Source organism: Bos grunniens, chromosome 7, assembly GCF_055505025.1.
Source record: "Bos grunniens cultivar Pamir isolate PY7600 chromosome 7, Bosgru_T2T1.0, whole genome shotgun sequence".
In the NCBI taxonomy this organism is placed as follows: Eukaryota; Metazoa; Chordata; class Mammalia; order Artiodactyla; family Bovidae; genus Bos; species Bos grunniens.
The window spans coordinates 76,616,242-76,641,628 of record NC_141171.1 but is presented as its reverse complement, the minus strand read 5'-3'; the positions used below and the strand labels follow the sequence as shown (position 1 = coordinate 76,641,628).

Below are 25,387 nucleotides of genomic sequence, written 5' to 3'. Positions count from 1 at the left end.
GAGTAGTTTTTCAGATAGCAGGACATTGGAAACCCATTTACACTTAACAGGAGGTGATTAGTTGGTAGGATGTGTTAGAAAAGCTGCAAATCCCATACAACAAGTATCAGTCCATTGATTCAAGCATTGTTTTTCCTCACTGTCTGAAAATACAGTCAATACATTAAACTCTGCTTAAGGTTTTTAAATTGTTATCATGTGTGTTTCTGTAATACCACATACCATGGACTGGAGGAGACACAGAAATATTAATACATTGTTGTTGTTGTTAAGTTCTAAGTTATGTCCAACTCTTTGCAACCCCATGGACAAGGTCCTCTGTACTCTACTGTCTCCTGGAGTTTCCTCAAATTCAGGTCCATTGAGTTTGTGATGCAATCTAACCATTTCATCATCTGCTGCCCTCTTGTCCTTTTGCCCTCAATCTTGGCCAGCACCAAGGTCTTTTCCAATGAGTTGGCTCTTCCCATCAGGTGCCCAGAGTATTGGAGCTTTGGCTTCAGCAACAGTCCTTCCAATGAATATTCAGGATTGATTTCCTTTAGGATTGATTGGTTTGATCTTCTTGCACGCCAAGGGACTCTCAAGAGTCTTCTCCAGCACCACAATTCAAAAGCATCAATTCTTAGGTTCTCAGCCTTCTTTATGGTCCAATTCTCATACATGCACATGACTACTAGGAAAACCATAGCTTTGACTATACAGACTTTTGTCAGCAAAATGATGTCTCTGCTTTTGAATATGCTAAGCTTGTCTCACAGAGAAGGCAATAGCAAGCCACTCCACTACTCTTGCCTAGAAAATCCCATGGATGGAGGAGCCTGGTAGGCTGCAGTCCATGGGGTCGCTACGAGTCGGACGTGACTGAGTGACTTCACTTTCACTTTTCACTTTCACACAATGGAGAAGGCAATGGCAACCTACTCCAGTGTTCTTGCCTGGAGAATCCCAGGGATGGCAGAGCCTGGTGGGGTGCCGTCTATGGGGTCGCACAGAGTCGGACACAACTGAAGCGACTTAGCAGCAGCAACAGCAGCAAGCTTGTCTCAACTTCCTTCCAAGGAGCAAACGTCTTTTAATTTCATGGATGAAGTAATTGTAAACAGTGACTTAGAAGCCTAAGAAAATAAAATTTCTCACCACTTTCACTTTTCCCCTTTTATTTGCCATGAAGTGATGGGATGGAAATCCATGGTCTTAGCTTTTTGAATGTTGAGTTTCAAGCCAACTTTTTCACTCTCTTCTTTCACCCTCATCAAGAGGCTCTTTAGTTCCTCTTCACTTTCTGCCAGAAGCATGATTTTATGTACATATCTGAAGTTATTATTTTTCCCAGAAATCTTGAATCCAGCTGGTGACTGATCCAGACCAGCATTTTGCATGATGTACTACTCTGCATATAACTTAAATAAGCAGGGTGGCAATATACAGCTTTGATGTACTCCCTTCCAAATTCAGATTCAGTCAGTTGTTTCATGTACAGTTTTAACTGTTGCTTCTTGACCTGCATACAGGTTCCTCAGGAAACATGTCAAAAATATGTGGTCAAAAATAATTGAAAGAACTTGGAAAAGAAATGCGAAAAAGTGAAATGGCTGGCTGAGGAGGCCTTACAAATAGCTGTGAAAAGAAGAGAACTGAAAATCAAAGGAAGGATATTCCCATTTGAATGCAGAGTTCCAAAGAATAACAAGGAGAGATAAGAAAGCCTTCCTCAGCGAACTATGCAAAGAAATAGAGGAAAACAACAGAATGGGAAAGACTCGAGATCTCGTCAAGAAAATTAGAGATACCACGGGAACATTTCCTGCAAAGATGGGCTCAATAAAGGACAGAAATGGTATGGACCTAACAGAAGCAGAAGATATTGAGAAGAGGTGGCACGAATACACAGAAGAACTGTACAAAAAAGAGCTTCACGACCCAGATAATCACAATGGTGTAATCACTCACCTAGAGCCAGACACCCTAAAATGTGAACTCAAGTGGGTCTTAGAAAGCATCACTATGAACAAAGCTAGTGGAGGTGATAGAATTCCAGTTGAGCTATTTCAAATCCTAAAAGATGATGCTGTGAAAGTGCTGCACTCAATATGCCAGCAAATTTGGAAAACTCAGCAGTGGCCACAGGACTGGAAAAGGTCAGTTGTCATTCCAATCCCAAAGAAAGGCAATGCCAAAGAATGCTCAAACTACCACACAGTTGCACTCATCTTACACGCTAGTTAAGTAATGCTCAAAATTCTCCAACCCAGGCTTCAGCACTACGTGAACTGTGAACTTCCAGATGTTCAAGCTGGTTTTAGAAAAGGTAGAGGAACCAGAGATCAAATTGCCAACATCCGCTAGATCATCGAAAAAGCAAGAGGTTTCCCGAAAAACATCTATTTCTGCTCTATTGACTCTGCCAAAGCCTTTGACTGTGTGGATCACAATCAACTGTGGAAAATTCTTCAAGAGATGGGAATACCAGACCACCTGACCTGCCTCTTGAGAAACTTATATGCAGGTCAGGAAGCAACAGTTAGAACTGGACATGGAACAACAGACTGATTCCAAATAGGAAAATTAGTACGTCAAGGCTATATATTGTCACCCTGCTTATTTAACTTGTATGCAGAGTACATCATGAGAAATGCTGGGCGGGAAGAAGCACAAGCTGGAATTAAGATTGCCGGGAGAAATATCAATAACCTCAGATATGCAGATGACACCACTCTTATGGCAGAAAGTGAAGAAGAAGTAAAAGTGAAAGTGGAGAGTGAAAAAGTTGGCTTAAAGCTCAACATTCAGAAAATGACAATCATGGCATCTGGTCCCATCACTTCATGGGACATAGATGGGGAAACAGTGGAAACAGTGTCAGACTTTATTTTTCTGGGCTCCCAAATCACTGCAGATGGTGACTGCAGCCATGAAATTAAAAGATGCTTACTCCTTGGAAGGAAAGTTGTGACCAACCTAGATAGCATATTCAAAAGCAGAGACATTACTTTGCCAACAAAGGTCCGTCTAGTCAAGGCTGTGGTTTTTCCTGTGGTCATGTATGGATGTGAGAGTTGGACTGTGAAGAAAGCTGAGCACTGAGGAATTGATGCTTTTGAACTGTAGTGTTGGAGAAGACTCTTGAGAGTACCTTGGATTGCAAGGAGATCCAACCAGTCCATTCTGAAGGAGATCAGCCCTGGGATTTCTTTGGAAGGAATGATGCTAAAGCTGAAACTCCAGTACTTTGGCTACCTCATGCGAAGAGTTGACTTATTAGAAAAGACCCTGATGCTGGGAGGGACTAGGGGCAAGAGGATAAGGAGATGACAGAGCATGAGATGGCTGGATGGCATCACCAACTCGATGGACATGAGTTTGAGTAGACTCTGGGAGTTGGTGATGGACAGGGAGGCCCGGCGTCCTGTGATTCATGGGGTCGCAAAGAGTCCTACGTGACTGAGCGACTGAACTGAACTAAAGTCTTTTGTAAATACTATCAAACAGCAGTCTCAATATTAAATATTATGAGTTTGGATTCGAATCTACATTAAAGGATCTCTTTTTAGTTAATATGTGGCAAACATTGCACAGACACAAACACATACACATAAAAATAGATTTTTCTTACCACTTAGTGAAAATAAATAAGCAGGAAACAACTTAAAAAACTAGTAATACAAGTGGTAAAGCATTCTGTAAAGAGGAGAAATTGACTATTTTGAAGGTGAAAAAAGGCAAGTGATAACTGAATTAAATCTTAAGAGTTGTCATCATTTTTTTCTTTTTTTGTTTTTACTTGATGAAAAGGAAGAGTACATGATAGGCAAAGGGAGACAGTGCAAATATGTAGCAAGGTAAATCCACTTCATGTTTTAGTAACACCAAGATATTCTATGAGGTTGGAGTTTAGACACTGAAAATTGTGGTGATTGATAAGGCTCTTCTACTTGAAACAGGCACTGTATTAGTCAGTTTCTCTAAGAAACTGAACGTATAAGACACATACATACATATATATGAGATTTACTGTAAGAATTGGCATATGCAGTTATGGAGACCTGGAACCAACACAGTCTTCCCTTTACAAACTGGAGAACCAGGAAAGCCAGTGGTGCAATTTAGTCCAAGTCTATACTCTAGAGAACTGGTAGCTCTGATGTTGAGGGCAGGAAAAGTTAGGAATTCCAGGTCAAGAAGAGAAAGAGTGAACCTGCCTTTACTTCACCTTTTTGTTCCATCTTGACCCTCAATATATTGGATGAAGCCCACCCACATGGATGAGGACGGATTTTTTTCTCAGTCTACCAGATCAAACACTAGCCTCTTTCAGAAACACTTTCACAGGAACCAGAAATAATGTTCCATCAGCTATCCAGACATCCCTTGGTCCAGTGAAGTTACAAATAATGTGTTAAATTAACCATCATCACCACCACTAGACCCAAACTTCTCACAAAATGACAGCTTCTCGTCATTCAGGTTCTGATTTATTTATTATAGCCCCATTGTGATCTTCCCTAACACTCTAAAGCAAAATCACAGCTTCTCCCCAATCTTACCATATCACCTTATTTTATTTTCATTCTATTTTTTTCACCCTATTATTCACCAAAAAAAAACTTGTGACTTCCTCATGATCTTTTGTTATTTACATGTTATTTATTATATGTATATTTCCACTAAGAATATAAGTTTATAAAGTACAGGGTTGATATCTTTGTATTTACTGGAATATTCTGGGGGGCTAACCTAGAGATGTATGTTATATGTACATGAAAGTAATACAAAATTTCAATCATCATTTAGGAGACTGATTATTTTAAAAATAAGCAAGCAAACAGTACTATTATCAAAAGCTGAAATAATGTAAGAAATAATAATTCCCCAAAGATCACATTCTCATTCCATAGATATCAATTTCCTATGAAGACATGATATTTACTCCAAATAAAAAGATACTCCAAAAAGTAATACTAATGCATTTCTTTTCAGAATTAACCAAAAGGAAAATGTTTGAGGAAAATAAAAACTGTTACAGTGAAAGCAAAAAATATTTGATGCTAAAAACTTAAATCCAAATTCTCTTTTCAAGTTTCAAGGAAACTGGATACTTACACATTTCTTAATAGATCAAAGAACTTTTATCCTACTACACCCAATCCCAGTAACTTTAAAAAATCACATAATTATCAATATTACACTAACAAAAAACAACTCCATTAGCATCTACCTTTATAAGTCTATAATTTTCTTTCAGTACTCATTCTGGAAAAAGATTTGTCCCCCAAAGTGTAATGGTTTTAAACATGTCTGCAAGCTCTTTGATATTCCTTTCATCAAGAAGTAGAGTCTATGTTCCCTCCCTTCCTTGACTCTGGGTGGGCTTGTAATTTGCTTACAACTAACAGAATGGGACAGGCTTCCCTTGAGGTTCAGATGGTAAAGAATCCGTCTATAATACGGGAGACCTGGGTTTGATCCTTGGGTTGGGAAGATCCCCTGGAGAAGAGAAAGGCTACCCACTCCAGTATTCTGGCCTAGAAAATTCCATGAACTGTATAGTCCATGGGGTTGCAAAGAGTTGGACTTGACTGAGAGACTTTCACTTTCACAACAGAACGGGACAGAAGAGACACCATTGGTTTCTAAGACTAGGTCATAAAAGTCAACTAATGTAATGCAGCTTCTGTTTTACTCATTGGAACACTCACTTGGGGAACTCGACATGGCCTCATAAGCATTTAACCATTTTGAGGAAGCCATGCTTTGGGGAATCTGAAGACACACAAAGACATCACATGTAGAAACACCATTCCAGAATCCAAGTTAAGGTCCAAGCTGACAGCTAAAATGAACCACCAGATTTGTGAATGAAGATACCTCCGTGTAATACGGATATGCTTACCTTCATATGCTTTCTATCTAGCTAAAGTCTCAGACATCACTAAACAGAAAATCTAGTTCTGCTGTGACCTTCACAAATTTTTAAACCAAAGAATCAGTGATCACAACAGAACTGGTTTTAAGTCACTGAATATTGGAGTAACTGTTATTCAGTTGGGACATACTTTGTTTCACTGTGCCTGACTTTGTTGTGCGTCACAGATATTGTGCTTTTTACAGATTGAAGGTCTGTGGAAGTCCTACACCATCAGATCACGGTTAGCATTTTTTGTTTAGCAACAAAGTACATTTTAACTAAGGTATGCACTTTTTTAGACATAATGCTATTGCACACTGGATGGCATCACCCTCAATGGACGTGAGTTTGGGTAAATTCGGGAGTTGGTGACGGACAGGGAGGCCTGTCGTGCTGTGGTTCATGGGGTCGCAAGGAGTTGGACACAACTGAGTGAATGAACTGAACTGAGTCCCCCTCTCTCCTATGGCAAGGCTCTCATTCTTTCAAATACCTCAAATAATAAGAAAAATATTTGATCTGGATCCATTTATGAAAAATAAAGTAAATAATTTGTTATTTGAAATATACCTTTATTTCTTCCCATTAACTTTAATTCCAAATGCTTGCATGCTACTTTAATTCAATATTCAGATTTAATCAAAGTTTACCAATACTAGCAGCTTCCCTTGTGGCTCAGCTGGTAAAGAATCCACCTGCAATGCTGGAAACCTGGGTTCAATCCCTGGGTTGGGAAGCTTCCCTGGAGAAGGGAAATGCTACCCACTACAGTTTTCTGGCCTGAAGAATTCCATGGACTGTATAGTCTATGAGGTTGCAAAGAGTTGGACACTACTGAGTGACTCATTTATGTTTTTACAAATACTAGAGAAAGAAATGTAATAAATGAATGACTCTTCTGTCTAAATTGTCAGCTATACAGAGAATTCTTTTATGAACCTTCTCCCATTGATCCCATCCTGCATCCCATGAGTCACTTCATCATTTAATCCTGATTAATTTTTCATGATTCAGATGACTATTTAAAAATATGCTATTGACTTAAATCAGTTAACTTGATCATTGTTTATCTCTGACACTATAATACAGGCTCTGTGAACACAAGCACATTTATTCCCTCAAGTACCAATGCTGTTCAGTGCCTGGAAGAGTACATAGCACATCAGAGGTGCCCAATAAATATTTGTTCATATAGTTAATAAATATCCTGATAGCAGTTTAAAAGCATAGACACTCTTTAATACAATTTACACTAAGAAAATCAGTTGAAATATTGTTCAGAAAACTTCACCTGTGAGTCACTGACTTCTTAGGCTCTGTTGAAGAAACAATACGATTTTTAAGTTCATATGGTATAATTCCTTTAAAAGCAAGAAATTCAGAGATGGAAACCTTTACATCTGTGATCCTAGGATAAGATAGAAGCTTATCCTTTTCCCCAAATATCACCTATAGTCTATCTAATGCAATGCTATTAATCCAACAAACAATCATGCTTCTTTCTTGCTATTGAAAAAGCCTCTCAAATTTAATTAAAGTCAATAAAGAAATTAAAAGCTTAATGAGAGCAAGAATCCTCTGAGTGTGTTCATGCTGTTATCAGCCTGTGATGCTGTAAAAGACAGGATTATGATTTTATTGCCAGACAACCAAAAGAAGAGAAAGAATAACAAGGAGAGTTGTGAAAAATCTCCTGGTGAGAGACATCTCAGAGTGAAAAACTGTTATGCTTAATCAAGTCAATGGAGAAATTAAATACAAAAGAGATGGCTTTTGAACATAACCACCTATTGTTTTAAACAAAGATGGAAAAATAATTTGAGATTAACCTAAGTAAAATTAAATACAATGTGAAATTGTGCAGGAAATTCTGGGATAGGAACCACCATCCCTTCCCAAGCAATCTTTAAGTGATTAGAGTTGGCCTGGACCAGAATATAATTTTTTTTTTTTACTTTTTCACTTTCAAAATGACTATTATATGAACTGCAAATTCACTATAAAATTTGTAATTTCTTGCGTTCAAATTAAGACCAGCCCTAATGAGGTGTCAAAATTTCTGCAACCTCAATTGTGAGATATGTGATGACAAAACTGAAGTTTCCTTACCTCCCCATGGTCTCTGGAAACAGTATACAGGGTCCCCCAGATCCCACAAATGATCACCACGTCTACCTGCTTTGAGATCACTACCTCTGCACCCTTTGTTAGTGTTTATTATGGATCACCATAAAAAGCTTTGGGCTTCACTTCTTATTTCCCACATTTTCGCTCCATAGGCTCTGCAAATCTCCTATTTAGTACCCCTTGCCGAGCTTTCCACACATCCTAAACTTGCCAACTTAGGTTCTGTGGAATTCACAGTGCATCACCTTCAAAATTCCCAGTATCCTCAAGTTCAACTACAAATGTTCCTTTCATATTGCTCAAAGAACCTCTGGATCTTCTCTGAGGATAGTGCTTTCCCAATGGCTTATTGGTCTTTCTCCCTCTTTCCTTATACCCTGGGGCCTAGAGCTGGGCTGAGGGTCCTCTTTAAATATTATCTCTAGTTCCAGATTGTTCCCTCTTCCTTCTCTCTAAAATGCTCTAGCTTTGAACCAGGTCATCAAATATTATCACATACCACCCCTTCTTTTAATCAGTCCCTGTCCCTCTTGGCCTCGTTTATTAAAGATTTTAAAACTGAAATGCTTACATTACCCTCACACTTTCCTTGCTTTTTAATTCACAGGTCTTTTTTGGCACCTCAGGTCTTCCGTTCTTTCTGTTGTTGATTGCCCTGTCATTTTCTAGTACATGCCATGGCTTCTCTGCCATGAAAATCATTCTCATTGTTCATTTAGTAAGTAATACTCAGGACTCTGGCCCCAGAAAGTCAGCACTCCAGAAAATTAATTTCTGTAACTGAGAGGGCTAAATTTGCAGATCTTTCAGACAATGTCTCCTGGCTCTTTTCCATCTTAAGCTCTTTGCATTTGCCACTTGCTCTACCTGGAATGCTCTACTTTGTGTTTTTCCATTGCTAGCTTCAATTCAGCATTCATGTCTTTGCTCAGGAAATTGCACTTCAGGGAAGTTTTCTCTTACCACTCTAGCCAGCAGAGCCATAATCACTCTCTCTAGCCATCACCCTGTTTTACTTTTTTCACAGTAAAATATTTGAAAATCCCTCATTTGCTCATTTAATGTATTTTCATGCTCACTGATTACCTCCCCTGACTAGGATGTAAGCTCTAGAATGTGATTCATGGATCTTGTTCACTTTGATTTCCCATCACTAGATCAGTCTTCACAAAGAAAGTCACCAAGAAGCATTTTTAAATATGAATAAATCAGTATTTTTGTCTTTCTTGATTTCAATGGGTGAAATAATAGTGATCAGTACGGTGATTTCTGCATTTTGTCTGAATTTCAAAATTTGGTAGAGAAACATCTACCATAGTCTCTCATAGCTAATATACTAGGTGTATTTCCAGGTTATCTTAGGATATAAATGAGATAGGTACAAGTTTACTAATTCTAGCTCAATGGTAAAGAATCTGCCTGTAATGAGGGAGACCTGGGTTTGATCTCTTGGACTGGAAAGATCCCCAGGAGAAGAACATGGCAACCCACCCCAGTATTCTTACATGGAGAAGTCCATGAACAGAGGAGCCTCGTGGGCTACAGTCTATGGAGTTGCAAAGAGTTGTACATGACTGAGCAAGTAACACTTTCACAGAAGTACTCAGCAAACATAATCTTAGTTTTAGTCTCCTAATCTCAGTCTTTAGAGGTACAAATTTTCTATGAGAGAGCAGTATTTTACTGTTTGTAGCTATATATACATTCAAACATACATCCATGTATATGTACATAAATATTTATCAACACATACATATAAACATATGCATGCACACAAACTTGCTTGTTTTCTTACGAGTCAAGGTTAGATGAGTAGAAGCAAGCTGTCAGGCCAGCAAATATACCTCATGAGAGAAATACAATTTTTCAATAAATGCCATAAAACACACCCTGACACTTTGGTATGTCATGCCCCAGAAAATTAGAAGGGCATTCTTAGTTCTTAAGGTAAATACTAAAAGTCTAATCTTTTATAAAATGATATAAAGCTGGCACTCACTTCAGTATAAATGGGTGGCAAAATAAAGATTGATGACCAGCATATAAACATTCCAAGGGAGAGAACATGATGTGTAAACCTCATGTTTCTTAGAAAAACAAGACAAGATTAATCTCAGAGCTGCACCAGACTTAATAGCAATAATAGTAGTAAGGACGCTAACATACATCAAAAACAATCAATTATTCAATTTCCTTTCAACTTATTCTAAATCTCTAGTCTTGATTAGCTAATTCTTATACTATGAGGGCCCCATGTTAAGGATAATTTTTAAAATCATGCTTTTTTTAGACCTAATATAATACAACTTATTCCAGAGAAAAGAAATTTACATTCCCACAGAAACATGCATGTAAATATCCACAGCAGCTTTATTCATAATAACCAAAGACTAAAACTAACCTAGATGTCCTTTAATGGGGAAATGGTTAAGTAAACCATGGTACAACCATACCGTGCAATGCCACTGAGCAATAAAAAAGAATCCACTGCTGACACACATGATTTGTAAGCATATCCAGAGACTTCAGCTGAGTAACAAAACGTCAGTACGGTCAGGGTACATATTGCATAATTCCACTTACATAGATTTCTTGTAACAACAATCTTTTAGAAATGAAGAAGAAAGTAGTGATTCTAGAAGTTACAGGATATTAGAAGGTATGTCTATAAAAGGGCAATAAAACGGATTCTTATAGTAATGGAAATGTTTTGTATATTAAATGTTTCACTGTCAATAACTTGATGGTTGCTGTGTAGTATAGTTTTGCAAGATGCTACGTTGGAGGCAACTGGATAAAGAACACACAGGTTTCTCTGTATTAGTTCTTACAGTTGCATGCAAATCTATAATTATTTCCAAATAAAAAGTTTAATAAAAATAACATGACAACTGCCAAGATCAATATGCTCTATACTTAGAGTATCAAAATCTGGAAATTAACTCTTTTTAGAATATTTATATTTTTCTTTAACTGTGTCCTGTCAGACTAATCTTTCTAACTATGTACTGATAAGACAAATACTCATTCAAAACTTATTATTATGGTTAATATAAACATTTAAGCAATTAGGAGATCATATTTCAGTTCCAAAATTTTATTCCTTTTGCTAAAGATGTGTCAGACACACATGACTAAGCTGATGCCAGCTCATCAGTTATCCTGCATTATATCTGAGATAGTCAAAGATCAGATATCATTTTGAAATGGAAATTTTGTATTTAAATATTGTTTCTGATTTTGCATAAGCTTTCTGTTTACTTTTGTCTCCTTGGCATTTTAACATTTTGAATTTCAGGATAACTGGTCTGAGAAAGGAAATGTTTAACATTTTCAAACAAGAGTTCAAGTACCTTCTTAATAATAATGTAATGTAGATTAAATAACTTTCCTGCTTTGAGGGCATTTCCTTAGCTCTATAATGGAACTGAGACCTACCTCTTAGGTTTACCAAGAAGAAAAGCAGAAATGTTTCATTGAAACAATTTAACTTGGTGCTGATACATGACAGGTGATCATTTTACTGATCATTAAGGTGTCCAATCAACAAATATTTTATATAGGTCAGACATTTATCAATAAGCAATCATTCTGGTTTGTGTAGAAGGTACCTTATAGTGGGAAAGATGAGCAACAAAAGAAAAAATCAAATGAGCAACTGACTATAAAAAAATAAAACTGACTAATGGGCAAAAAGAGTGCCTGAAGAAGAGAAGCAATCTAATTTTTCTCAGCCCTTTGTATATTGGACATTCCATTTGAACAGACAGATTATGCTATACAATAAACATGCTATGATCATTTTTATAAAATTCTTGTTGATTAAATGTTCTTACCATGAGAAGGTCTTCATAAGATCGCCAAGGATGATTTCCCTGGTGTAGAAAAATAAATTTTAAAACTAGAAATAATGAGTATTAAACTATATGAGATTTAGGTTTCATTTTAAATTTAGATTTCCTTTAACTTGATCAGACTTATTCAAATAAAATGATTGTCACCATTTGAATAGTCAAAACACTTTTATATTTATTGTAACACTATTTACTTTAACCAAGTAAAAAGTACACCAAACCCCAGGATGAAAATCCTCAGAGATTTTCCACTTCTAATTCTACTACGAATTTAACCTGTATTGGCCTCAGTTTCCTTATAACATCATAAAATTTGCTTCAGTTGAACTATAGCATATCTGAAATTCTAATTATGTTCAAAGCTAAGGCAAAGTAATTTTAACTAATTTAAAGAAAAGTTTTATACATGATGATTCTGAGATGCTAATTACACACACACCTATACACAAAGTATCAAGTTGTATTTCATGTATCTCATATTTAAGCTGGAATTTGAAGTTATTGAATAATTTGCAATGATTTAATTTCAATCAAGAAAAGAACATATTTTCCTTCTACTTTAGTATTCTTAATACTGGAAGCCTGAGAAGAAACAGAAGAGAGAAAACTCTAATTTGTCCCAGAGTGATTTAAATGCTTTTAAAAGAAACTTTTGCTCATAGAAAATATTTATTTCTTCACTATTTCTTTTCTCAATCCCTACAATGTTTTGTTTTGTTTTGTTTTTTTCCCCACTGCTATACTTTAATTTAAATTTGGAGTACCAACTTAGAATTGAGCAAAAGCAATAGATTTCCAAAATCAGAAGGCTGCTGTGAATCACTTTCCATAAGAGAAGAAAAACAAATGAAATACAGCCAGCGTTAGGCTCTGGAATTGAAATTACAAGCACTCTGAGGAATAATTATAGTATGTGGTCCAAGGATCCTGCTGCTTAGGTCCATTAACATTGCAGACCCTGCTGAATTATGAAAATGTTTCCAAGATCTAACATTTTTACAGAAAGATGCTGAAACCAAATCCCTAAAATACTCCCTTGATAAATAAAAAGGTTATATAAAACTCAATATTTATATTGTAGTCTTAAGAAAACTTTAGGATATACAGATATATTTCACATCCTAAAAATGGTGAAATGTCTGGTATTAAAATGAACAGGCAGAGCAACTGAAAACTCCATTAAATAGATCTGATTTTAAATTCCATCACCAACAGAAAATGACTCTGGTACTCCCAAAGTAATAAAGCCAAGAGTTCTTTCTGCGAAACTCTGGAATGCAGACCTGGGGCAGGTGAAAGTTACAGAAAGGCTGATTTCATCTTCATATAAGGTGGAAGTGATGATGCATGATGAGATAGAGTGCTTCCAGGGGCTATATACAATTAAATAGAGGATAGATAGCTTCTGTTAGACAACCTAGAAAAGGCTTCTGACTAGAGGTTCTCAGTGCTTTTCCCCACATTGAAGATTGTATAATTCTGTGCTTCTGTAACCTTTGTAGTGACCCTGCAGGAATATTTGAGATGCAAACCAAATCTGTTAATATACTTTGAATATCAAGTCCTTATTAAGCATTTTTTAAAAAAACTTGTCATGCTCTTCATGAATGTATCATGATCACTTACACATGAGCTCTCACATTTGGAGTTTCCTAAGTCTCAAACATGCTTTAGCTCCTTCTCTTTTCCAGCAAATCCTCAATATACTATAGGTCATCATTGTGAATTACCTTCTACACATTGTTTAGTATCCCTCCCCCACTATGGAGATGGTGTTGCTGCTGCTGCTGCTGTGTTAGGTACCCTTTAATGTGTTTCCACAGAACATGCATTGATCCTCTAAAGTGCTACTTTTCACATTGTGTTATACTTGTTTCCCTCACTAAACCACAGGCTTCAATAGCAGTAGCTGTGATTACAGTTACATATATACGAAAAATTAGTCTTGTGAAAGCACCAGTTCCAGATTATTTTTGTGATAAATTTGGAATATTTTTGATAAAAAGCTGATGATGCAGAAGTTAAGTGAACTTATTTATTGAAAACATCACAGAGCCATGAAAGTATTTTATATTCTGTGAATTCGTTAGAGGGTAAAAAGATTTCTCCACTCTTTTCTAATAGCATATTGAACACCTACTGACCTGGGGTGCTCAACTTTCAGCATCATATCCTTTTGCCTTCTCATATTGCTCACAGGGTTCTCAAGGCAAGAATACTGAAGTGGTTTGCCATTCCCTTCTCCAGTGGACCATGCTTTGTCAGAACTCTCCACAGTGACCCGTCCTTCTTGGGTGGCCCTGCATGACATGGCTCATAGTTTTATCCAGTTACACAAGGCTGTGATCCATGTGATCATTCTAATTAGTTTTCTGTGATTGTAGTTTTTATTCTGGAGGCATGGGATTGAAGTTCTTGCTTCTTCTGTCTGCCCTCTGATGGATGAGGATAAGAGGCTTGTGCAAGCTTCCTGATGGGAGGGACCAGCTGTGGGGAAAACTAAGTCTTGCTCTGGTGGTAGGGCCATGCTGAGTAAATCTTTAATCCAATTTTCTGCTGATGGGTGGGATTGTGCCCCCTCCCTGTAGTTTGGCCTGAGGTGGCCCAGTCTTAGAGTCTGCAGTCTCTGTGGTAGGCTATAGGCTTTGATAGAGCTAATGATGATTTCCTCATGTACAGATGTGAGAGTTGGACCATAAAGAAGGTTGAGTGCCAAAGAACTGATGCTTTCAAACTGTTGTGCTGGAGAAGACTCTCAAGAGTCCCTTGGATAGCCAGGAGATTAAACTGCTGCTGCTGCTGCTAAGTCACTTCAGTCATGTCCGACTCTGTGTGACCCCATAGACAGCAGCCCACCAGGCCCCCCCGTCCCTGGGATTCTCCAGGCAAGAACACTGGAGTGGGTTGCCATTTCCTTCTCCAATGCATGAAAGTGAAAAGTGAAAGTGAAGTCGCTCAGTTGTGTCTGACCCTCAGCAACCCCATGGACTGCAGCCTTCCAGGTTCCTACATCCATGGGATTCTCCAGGCAAGAATACTGGAGTGGGGTGCCATTGCCTTTTCCGGAGATTAAACTAGTCAATCCTAAAAGAAACCAACCCTGAATATTCATTTGGAGGACTGATGCTGAAGCTGAAGCTCCAATACTTTGGTCACCTGATGTGAAGAGCCGACTCATTAGAAAAGACCCTGATGCTGGGAAAGATTGAAGGCAGGAGGATAAGGGGGAGATAGAGGATGAGATGATCGGATGGCATTACTGACTCAATAGACATGAGTTTCAGCAAACTCCAGGAGATAGTGAAGGATAGGGAAGCCTGGTGTAATACAGTCCATGGGGTTGCAAAGAGTCGGACATGACTTAGCGACTCAACAACAACAAAAAGATACAGAATTTTTTCAACATTATTTTACCTCAAACTCATTGTTTTTCATGGAGCATCTTATAGGTTTAGAGTTTCTTCTCTTTTATTTTATAGAACACTGAACCATTTCATTCACCAGTTACCTAGATAGTACCTGGCACAGAGTAGACATGTAAAAAAAAACGAATTACTATAGTTATTAAAGTATAAACTAACTGACTTTCAAGTTTCTTGATAAGTATCTCTCTACCTCCCCCAAATTAGTTTTTAGATGAAAGGGACTCTGTGATTATTTTCTGTATTCTGACTTCAGGAATCCTATTTGTGGTATACTTAGTAATTTAGCTTTCATCAGAATAACTCAGGCACTGGGTACATCATATCTACTGATACCTGAGGCTGTATATTCCATTATTATTTAGCAATTGATAGCAATTGTTTTGAGAAGTATTTTTCATTGAACTTATCGCTAAATGCTCCTAACTTTAGTGTATTGATTGAAGTGCTTCCTTTTCAAACAACCAAAAATGTTTATCCTTTCTTATACAGAACACTTCACAGGCATTCCTTTTAGGTTTCTCCCCTCTGAGCTAAACATCCTAGCTCTCTTATTCCTTCTGCAATGTGGTTTCCAGATCTCCAAGCTGACAGCAATCTTGTTATAAATTTTTAGCTTATCAATTCTGCTATATTCTTCCAAAGTGTACTTCAAGTCAAGGTAAAATAGAATTTTAATATTTTGGAAAGATACCATGGCTCAGCCCTGTGTTCTTTATTTCACTCATATCGTTCCTGCTGTCCAGAATGATTTTTTTTTTGCCTTCACCTTTTCAAGCATTATTTACCCATTGAGATAAAGCTCAACCCCACTGCATGCCCAACTACTTCGGCTGTAATTTCTTCCTTCCTGTTCTCAGACATATCATTTAAGATTCGTAGTGTATTGTCACAATTAAGCTTTCAAATTTCCTGTATTATTCACTGATGTTCCATGTGTATTTTTCTTTATTCACTAAAAAGTTATTAGAAGTGTGACAGCATGCACTTTACTATTTATTTCTCCAGAGCCCTTTGAAAAGTGCTCACATACATGAAAACATCAAAAGTATGCAGGTTGTTTCCTGACCATCCAAGCTTTTCTCTTCACTGGGAGGAAGGGTGATGTACTGAAAGCCTGAAATGAGATTTCTAGATTCTCTTGCCCAGTTTCCTCATTGGCCCTATAAATAGGAAGCACTGGCAGGAATTTAGAAGGCAGAAGCGAGTCAAAAGTCATTCTGTTTTCAATTCTCCAAGTAGCAGAAAGACAACTACTAGGGAACTGCAGACCCCGCATTTTCAGGTACCAGCAACAAAGGTGGAAGCAAACCCATTTCAGAAGCAGTGCTGTGGCTTAGCTGTGCGGAGGCAGGGACAGTTCCCTACTTTGAGGTAACACCCCCTCGTCTCCTTTTCTGCCCATCTATCACTTTTGCAAATGTTTTTCTGCATTAAAAACCTCTTTGGGCCTTCCCTGGTGGCTCAGAGGGTAAAGCATCTGCCTGTAGTACGGGACACCTGGGTTCGAAACCTGGGTTGGGAAGATCCCCTGGAGAAGGAAATGGCAGCCCACTCAGGTATTCTTGCCTGGAGAATCCCAGGGATGGAGGAGCCTGGTAGGCTACAGTCCACGGAGTTGCAAAGGGTCGGACACGGCTGAGTGACTTCACTTCATTTTGAGGGTATACAAATGACCAATAAATATGAAAAGCCATCAGGGAAATACAAAATGTAACCATAATGAAATACTGGTTAATAATTACTAGCATAGCCATTCAGCAAATACAGAAATAAAAGGAAAAAAATATATATATCAAATGCTGTTGAGGATGTAGAACAACAGAAATTCTCAAGCACATGTTGTAAATGTAAACTTGGCACAACCTATTCACATACCTATTTTGCCAGCTTCTACTGTGTGACTCAGGAATTTTCCATTTCCAGGTTTATGCTTATTATAAATGTATACAAATGTTAACCAAAATATGTTTAATAGAATGTTCATAGCTTACTATTTGTAACAGCTGAAACCTGGGTATTCAAATCTTCATTAATAGTATTGAGATAAGTTGAGATGTATTCACGTAAGGGGTACTATATATCAATGGTATTGACTCTACAACTGCTGTATGTGCAGCGATATGAATGAATCATAAAATGTTGAGCTGCAGAAGTCATACATCAAAGTGTACATACTGTATTATCCCTCATATAAAATAAAAACAAGCATAAGTATTCTCTGCTGTCAGACGTGAGGATAATTACCTTTGGGGGAAGCAGCAGAGGGTCTACTTGGGTGAAAGTGAAAGGCGCTCAGTCGTGTCTGACTCTTTGCGACCCCATGGAATATACAGTCCATGGAATTCTCCAGGTCAGAATAATGGAGTGGGTAGCCTTTCCCTTCTCCAGAGGATCTTCCCAACCCAGGGATCAAGCCCAGGTCTCCCATATTGCAGGCAGATTCTTTACCAGATGAGCAGATTCTTTACCATTCTGTATCAGTAGGCTACAAGGGAAGCCTACTTCGGGTACTAGGGGTGATCTCTTTCTTTACCTGGGTTCCTGTGACAGGGATATTGCACAGGTGAAAATTCAATGAACTGTACAAAAAAGTGTATATATTGTGCTTCACTACATTTTTTTTTGTTTTTTTTTAAGTTCTTGGTCTGCTTCGAAGTAGGATATACTAGTGACTTTGTCAGTGCATAGCTGGGGTAAGTTTAACCTGGTAAAACTGAAAGCAAATATTCTAAACATTTCTTTTGGCTATCAAAAGAAACAAAAAAGCACTATTAAGTGTCCTCAGAACATTTGGACTTCCCTGGTAGCTCAGGCAGTAAAGAGTCTGCCTGCAATGCTGGAGACTCAGGTTTGATCCTTGGGTTGGGAAAATCCCTTGGAGAAAGAAATGGCAACCTACTCCAGTATTCTTGCCTGGAGAATTCCATGGACAGAAGAGCCTGGAGGGCTACAGTCCACAAGGTCACAAAAAGTCAGACATGACTGAATGACTAATATTTTCACTTTCAGAATACTTACTGTAGTTTTAATATCTTTAGTTAACTTTTTTAGAAACCTAGAGTGGTTTCTGTCATTTTATTTATTGATATGTAGTCTTATTTACTTTCCAATTTAGTATATGAATTTCTTATGTTCTTAAAATTAGTAGTTTAATACATAAAATAACTAAAAATTTCAGAATATATATGTTAAATTTTCTGCCAAAACTCATGAAGTGTTTCAAATCACTAAAATAAAGTTTAGGTTTTAAAAATATATAATGAATATCATGGTGTTTTCACATACATTTTAAACACCACTCTGTCTCGTCCACATATTTAAATATTTTCATTCATTATCATTATTTTCACAAAACCTCTCGAGTCTTTCATAAGAATAAAAATTTTCTGTTTCCAGACAGGGAAAAGGAATCATTAAAGTAGAATTTAAAGAAAGATAATTTGTTTTATTCAAATTTCATTATTAAATAAAATTCAAGGACTCAAGACTATTCAATGATTTTTTTTTCTTTTTTTTTTACAATTGTTACCATGTTCTTTATGGACCTCCTCATTCGTAGGGACAAAAATATAGAAACAGCATACAATAAAGCTTTGCAAGGCCATTATAGCAGACAATGACCCTATTAGTCAATTTCTTAGCTTTTGTAGAAAGTGCTCCAGCAGAATGGGAACCATTATCATTTCAAGTGATCAAACCAAAAAAAGAGATCCTACATAAAGGGAAGCATGTGTTGGTCCCTAAATAGTCAAAGGAATCAGAGACATACAGATGAAGGCAGAACATCAGGATCAAACTTTGTACTGGATTTATGCAGCTAAAATTTAAAAATCCAGTCTAATTCATGAGTTTACCAGATAGCAAAAGAGTCACAAATCCCTTGTATATTAAGTTCTTAAAGTTTTACAATTTACTACATTTATTTTTCCATCTGCTTATATTTCTCTTTTAAAATTAACTTATTTAATTGGAGGCTAATTATTTACAAAATTGTAGTGGGTTTTGCCACACATTGACATGAGCCAGCCATGGGTGTACATGTGTTCCCCACCCCATCCCTCAGGGTTGTCCCAGTGCACCGGCTTTGAGTGCCCTGTTTCATGCATCAAACTTAGACTAATGATCTCTTTCACGTATGGTAATATACATATATCAATGCTATTTTCTCAAATCATCCCACCCTCACCTTCTTCCAGAGTCTAAAATTTATTCTTTATATCTGTGTCTCTTTTTCTGTCTCACATATAGGGTCATTGTTACCATCTTTCTAAATTCCATATATAGCATTAATATACTGTATTGGTGTTTTTCTCTCTGACTTACTTCACTCTGTATAATTTTCCAGTGAGTATGTTGTTCACAGGTATTTCAAGCCTTGTAAAATTTGAAAGTATTTCTACTGCCTTTGTCCATGAAAGACACCTTGCCTCAGCACAAAATTTTGGTACACCATTTTCCTCTCAAATGCTAATAAAATTCAGTGTTATAAAGTAAAATTCTAATGCTGAACTCCTTTGATACTTTTAGTTAATTTTATAATCTTTCTAGAAACTTATAAGATTTCCCCCTTTTTCTTTACAATTAAAAAAAAAATGTGTCAGTAAGGGTCTTTTTCCATTAACTTTACTTACAATGTATCATACATCTTTCTTGGATTTTGCTTTTAGTTTAAACTTGTGAGTAAATATTTCCTACAAGTTACACAAAACATAAAAGAAGCAACGGGTTCCTTTTCATTTTATTTAGAACGTTCAATTAACTATGTAGTCCTATCAATACTTTGCCTTTCCCAACTTAATAATAAACAGATTAGTGTAACTTCCTTTCCTCTGATCAGTTCTCAAATGCACTATTGTATCAGCATCTCAAACAATTTTATTGTGTCAATTATCTCAATTCATCATCTACATCAGGGTTTCTCAACCTTGGCAGTATCAACATTTGGGATGCTATTTCTTTGCGGTGGGGCTGTACCATTCATTATAAATTACTTAGAAGCACTCCTACTCCCTACACACTAGATGCCAATACCCACTCTCAACCCGTGAAAAGGTTAATCGCTCTGTTGTATCTGACTCTTTGCAACCCCATGGAGCCTGTAGCCCACCAGGCTCCTCTGTCCATGGTATTCTCCAGGCAAGAATACTGGAGTATTCTTTATCCAGGGATCTTCCTGACCCAAGATTGAAGCCGGTCTCCTGCATTTCAGGCAGATTCCTTACCATCTGAGCCACCAGGAAAGTCCACAGTAACAACTGAATTGTCTCCAGACATTGTCAGTTGTCCCGTGAGGCAAAAATTATCCCTTTTGAGAACTGCTGGTCTATATCACTGCTAGAGTGGTCTTTCTAAAATACTCATTAGATTTATGTATTTATTGTTTAAATTATTCCTTTTAACAATTATTCTTCTTTATCTTTTAGATTATTTTGCATAATGCTTGATATTCATTTCGAAAATTAAATCCTTACATCATGCACTTTTGCCTCAACAACAAAGAACTATTTGTCTCTCAAACAATACACTCCACTCTATTATTGCTGCTGTGGTTTTGCTTATGCTTATCTCTCAACATGGATTGTCTTTTCTTCCATATCTTCTGGGAAAAGTATGACTAATTCATTAAAACAAGTTAAAATATCACATCTATCCAGTTTTTCTTTCATGGATACCTAGTGTTGGATATTGCATGCATGTAGGAAATACTCTCTTCATTACTTTTTGCCCAAAGTCATTTTTATTATTTGGAACCTCAACAAAACTTTGTCATTTTAGAGAACAATATATAATGAAACCAACATTATTCTAACACTTGTTAATCAGAAAAACAGAGTCCACTACTCTGCAAGGATAGAATTATTTCTACCTAACTTTATCAAATTATATTCGCTCAGAAAGAGACTCATCTGATGCATGTCTGCCCCCTCAATAAAGCCCTCAGGCATAGTTTTTCAATTTGGCATTTTTACTCCCAGAAGAGCCTAGTTTCATCTGCACACTTGAAGATTTCACTGGGCTGTCTCTTCTAACTCATTTATAAACCCATTCAACAGTATCAATCCCTAGTGAATGCAGGGGGAAATTCTGTTTAAAAAAAAAAAAAAAAAAAAAGCACTTTATCTGAAAATGTAACTCCGGTCACTAGTACACATATTTGCATTGGACAGATACCACATGCTTTGGGTCAGCACTGCTGAATAGAACTTTCTGTGATAATGGAAAAGTTCTACACTTGCACTATTCAGTATGGTAGCCAAATGTGGCTAGTGAGCGATTGAGATGTGCCTCCTTTGATTAATAAACTGAATTTTAAATTTAATTTTAATTGAAATATTTTTTTTGTAGCATCATTTATGGGCATATGGAAATTATGTCTTTTTTTTTTTTTATATTATAAGGGGGGCTGATCATGAGTAAGATAATCCAGAAAACCTCCCTTGATTCTCGCCTTCCTACTGGGGTGTGGATATGGTGGCCTGTTTAAACAGATGATTACAATACCTCACCCAGGAGTATAGAAGCCAGGATCAGTGCTTCTAATGGGAAAGCATTTCTCAGAATGCTGAGGAAGAATTAAAATGTCAAAAATCAGTAAAGTCAAATAGATTGGAGAGAAAACGAAGAACTCCCCAGCAATTGCCCAGTGAGATTAAGCCAGTTAAAATGTGTTTGGGTTTTTTTTTTTCATTTTGTATGCTTTTCTTTTTTATTAAACGATTAAACAATTTTGCTATGTGAAAACATTCTGCCATGTTATCATTCATCCAAAAAGCAATTTCTTCTGGCTACATAAAATGCCACATTTGGGCTGTCCCAGCTAATTTTATAAAAAAGATCTTAACAAGTTATTTGGAAAATTATACTACAAAGCATCTATATTGATTTGTTATCTTCCAATGCTCATTTGAAGTCAATTCCGAAGTTCAAATAGCAAATAAATGTTTATATGAATGGAAAAAAAAATTTTTAATTGAAATAGCCGTATGCAGCTAAAGTGCACAGATGTAGGCCACGGGATGAAGACTCCAGGAGAAGGGGTGGGGAGAGGAGAGGGCCAGGGCTCTGACCACCTTCATGGTATGCCCAGTGAGCCAGAGAAAAAAAGCTACTTGTTTCCTTCTCATGGTGATGTATCTGTGACAGTTGATTAGTTGAAAACTGTAGGACAAGCATTGTAGACACACACTGCCAGGCTGCTAGCAACAGTTAGTAGAACTCAGACATGAAGGTACAGTTCTTCGTTAGTTTCTGCTGTTATCTTAAAACAAAAAACAAAAAACAAAAAACTCCATACTCTTTTCTGGATTTTCATTAAAAAAGGAATTTCAATGATCTGTTTCCGATTAGTCATCACATATTAGATGATAATACCAGGAGAAAAAGATAATTTTTACCACTGTATCCTCCCACCTCTTATCTTTTATTATTGACTCCAGTTGCAGGTATAAAAAATAAGAAAAGTAGGTCTGAGCAACAGTATACATAATTAAATTCAAAACCATCTTTGTAAAAACAGAACTTTTTTAGTTACTCATGAGAAGTTGAAAAAACGAGGAAAAAAGTTTGATTAAATTCCATTTATTGACGCATTACATAGATTTCCCCTAAAAATATGATTTATTGAGGGTATTCTAGAAAAAAATAAAGACAAAAAGTGTTTGGCAAAGCTTTTCAGAAGAAAATGTTTTTGTAAACACTAAGGGGAAGAGAACAAGAAAGTCCAGTGAGTCCAATGAGATATGTAGCAAGCACTTGACAACGGTAAGAAAAATAGCATGAGGGTCACAGGGCCAGAGAAGTAACTGGTGACCATAAAAGCCTATGATTTAACATGACTTAAGATAGCATTTTCCAGCTCTGATAAGGGAAGAGAAATAGCTAAAATGGAACTTGAGATAGATGGTTCTTGTAGTTTTACCTAACATGACTGGATGAGGGGAGAATTACAAAAAGAATGTTTCAGTGTGCAGAGTCAAAAGAAAGGGCAAAAGGATGAAACAGAAAAGAGAAAATTGAAGAAGCAGAGTACTTTATAAATCAATTATTTCCCACAATGTATTTACTTGTTTGAAGAAAACAAACCTGCTAACAGCACTGTGATGTATTCTAATTTATCTCTCTTCTACAGTACAATTTCTTTAGCTGTAATTTAAAATTTAATTATGTTCTTAATTAGCCATTTCTGCTCAAGGAGTGATATGCCCATAGAGTGGCAGTAAACAATTATTAATTCACCAAGTTCACATTGAGCGCTTTCCATGTTATTACCAGTGCTCCTTGGCTAGAAACATGACTTCCAGCTGGGTGATCATAAAGACTTCAAAGTGGAGGTGGGATAGAAATTGACTTTGATGGATGGATAGGAAATAAGGCAAAATGACTTTGTATGTCCCATCAGTGTTATCCCAGGAAATTGTTGAATAGACCCACCCAACAACTTTTATTTTTTTGAATTTTCTAAGAGGATACAGCTTTGTACAACATATTATCAACTATTATTTAGGGACCAGACTCTAAATTTGCATGTTGACTTGGAGACTTGTAGGAAAGTTACTAACTTTGTATCTCACCTAAATGGACATGAGTTTGAGCAAGCTTCAGGAGTTGCTGATGGACAGGAAAGCCTAGCATGGTATAAAGAGTTGGACATGACTGAGCGACTGAACTGAACTAGCAGTCTTATTCCAATATTTTCCCTTTACTCCCAATACCTAAGTTGTTCCTTAGTGCTCTTCAAATTAGCTTCAGCATCTCGTTGGTTCCTTTATTAATGTGTTAAATAAATTTTAGCACATGCTTATTATGTACTTCAATTAAGGTCATGCATATAATTTTATAAGAATTACACTTTGATATTAAATAGAGGTTTAAAAAAGAGCAAAAGCGGTCAGGTAGAGGGGATCAAGTGATAAAATACAAAATGGATATATATATAGAAAAATGAAGGAAAATCCTTTTTTTCTTCACTAAATTCACCCAGTATCTACTCTGAATAAAAGAATAGCTTGATGCAATGACACTGGATGATCTATAGTTAGATAAAGCAAATATTCCATCAAAATAACATTACGAGAAGGAAGCTGAACGCAGAATAATATATACAGATTATGTATATTACAAAAGAGTCAAAACTAATGTATGATGTTAAAGGAAGTGATTATTCTTGTAGAGTGAGGGGGCAGTAGCTGAAAGGGAGCGTAAGAGGACTTGGTGGGGTGCTAGTAATGCTCTGATTACTGGTATGTATATAGTTTATGAAAAATTCATCAAGTTTAAAATAAGTGCACTTTTCTACTAGTCAATTCTACCACAATAAAAATTAGCATACATATCACAAGTGTTTTAAAATGTTCATAATAAAAAGAAGGAACAGTTTGTCTTTAGATTTTGGATCTGGTGCAATCTTGTCTGTGTCATATTTAGATTTGTCTGTTTCTTCACTACATATATGATGTCTACAAGATCCATAATTTCTTTCTCAAAGAACTGTCACCATTAATCCTCTATTGTATGTTGTCTTCCTGTAAATATGTCACCTTCCCTGCATGAACTATACCCGAGATGTGGGACCTTAGAATTTTAATTCCTATAAAATGTCACAAGTGAGTCCAAATATATTTGATTGGAAACATAAATGAAGAATCTTTCTAGGTTTCTATGATTTTATCCCAATATTTTACAACTATCTTATCATAAGTGATTTGACAGAAATATGTTTGGAGAGAGAAATTTATCATTTACAAAGTTTGTAACTTACTTTTCAAGGAAAATAATTTCTTTTCAACTTATACTTATCAGCTGACTTTTATGTACTTACGTTTTGTATTCTTAACAGCCACAGATAAAAACTTGTTTAGGTACAACTTTCTCTTTGCAATCATATTGCTCAATTGGTTGATAAAAGGGAAGTGCAAAAAGCTTCTAGTCTACTACCTGTGGATGAGGAGCCCAGTATGAATCAGGTATGTCTTTTAGAGAGAAATGTGGACAACATGGTTGAATAAGGTAAACTACTTAAGTGGAGGGAGGTTAAGTGAAGATAGGTCAAGGATATTTCTGCCACAGTGCAGTTT

The 25,387-nt window shown here is 36.6% G+C and overlaps 1 protein-coding gene across 8 annotated transcripts in view; it reads right to left on the bottom strand.

Moving 5' to 3' along the window:
• The window catches only part of LOC147369850 (uncharacterized), a 245,595-nt gene that overhangs the window by 216,708 nt on the left and 3,500 nt on the right, over nucleotides 1-25,387 (bottom strand). For 4 of the 8 annotated variants that reach the window (XR_015168619.1, XR_015168621.1, XR_015168618.1 and 1 more), the window contains one exon: nucleotides 22,254-22,572. Coding sequence is in view for 3 of the 8 variants with exons in the window: in XM_086413790.1 (XP_086269916.1) it covers nucleotides 10,768-10,825; nucleotides 11,872-11,910 (97 nt within the window). In the remaining 5 variants the exon portion in view is untranslated. Of the gene's footprint in view, nucleotides 1-10,277; nucleotides 10,826-11,871; nucleotides 11,911-22,253; nucleotides 22,573-25,387 lie in introns of those variants that run through there. The other 4 variants (XR_015168620.1, XM_086413791.1, XM_086413789.1 and 1 more) reach the window with 2 other exon arrangements.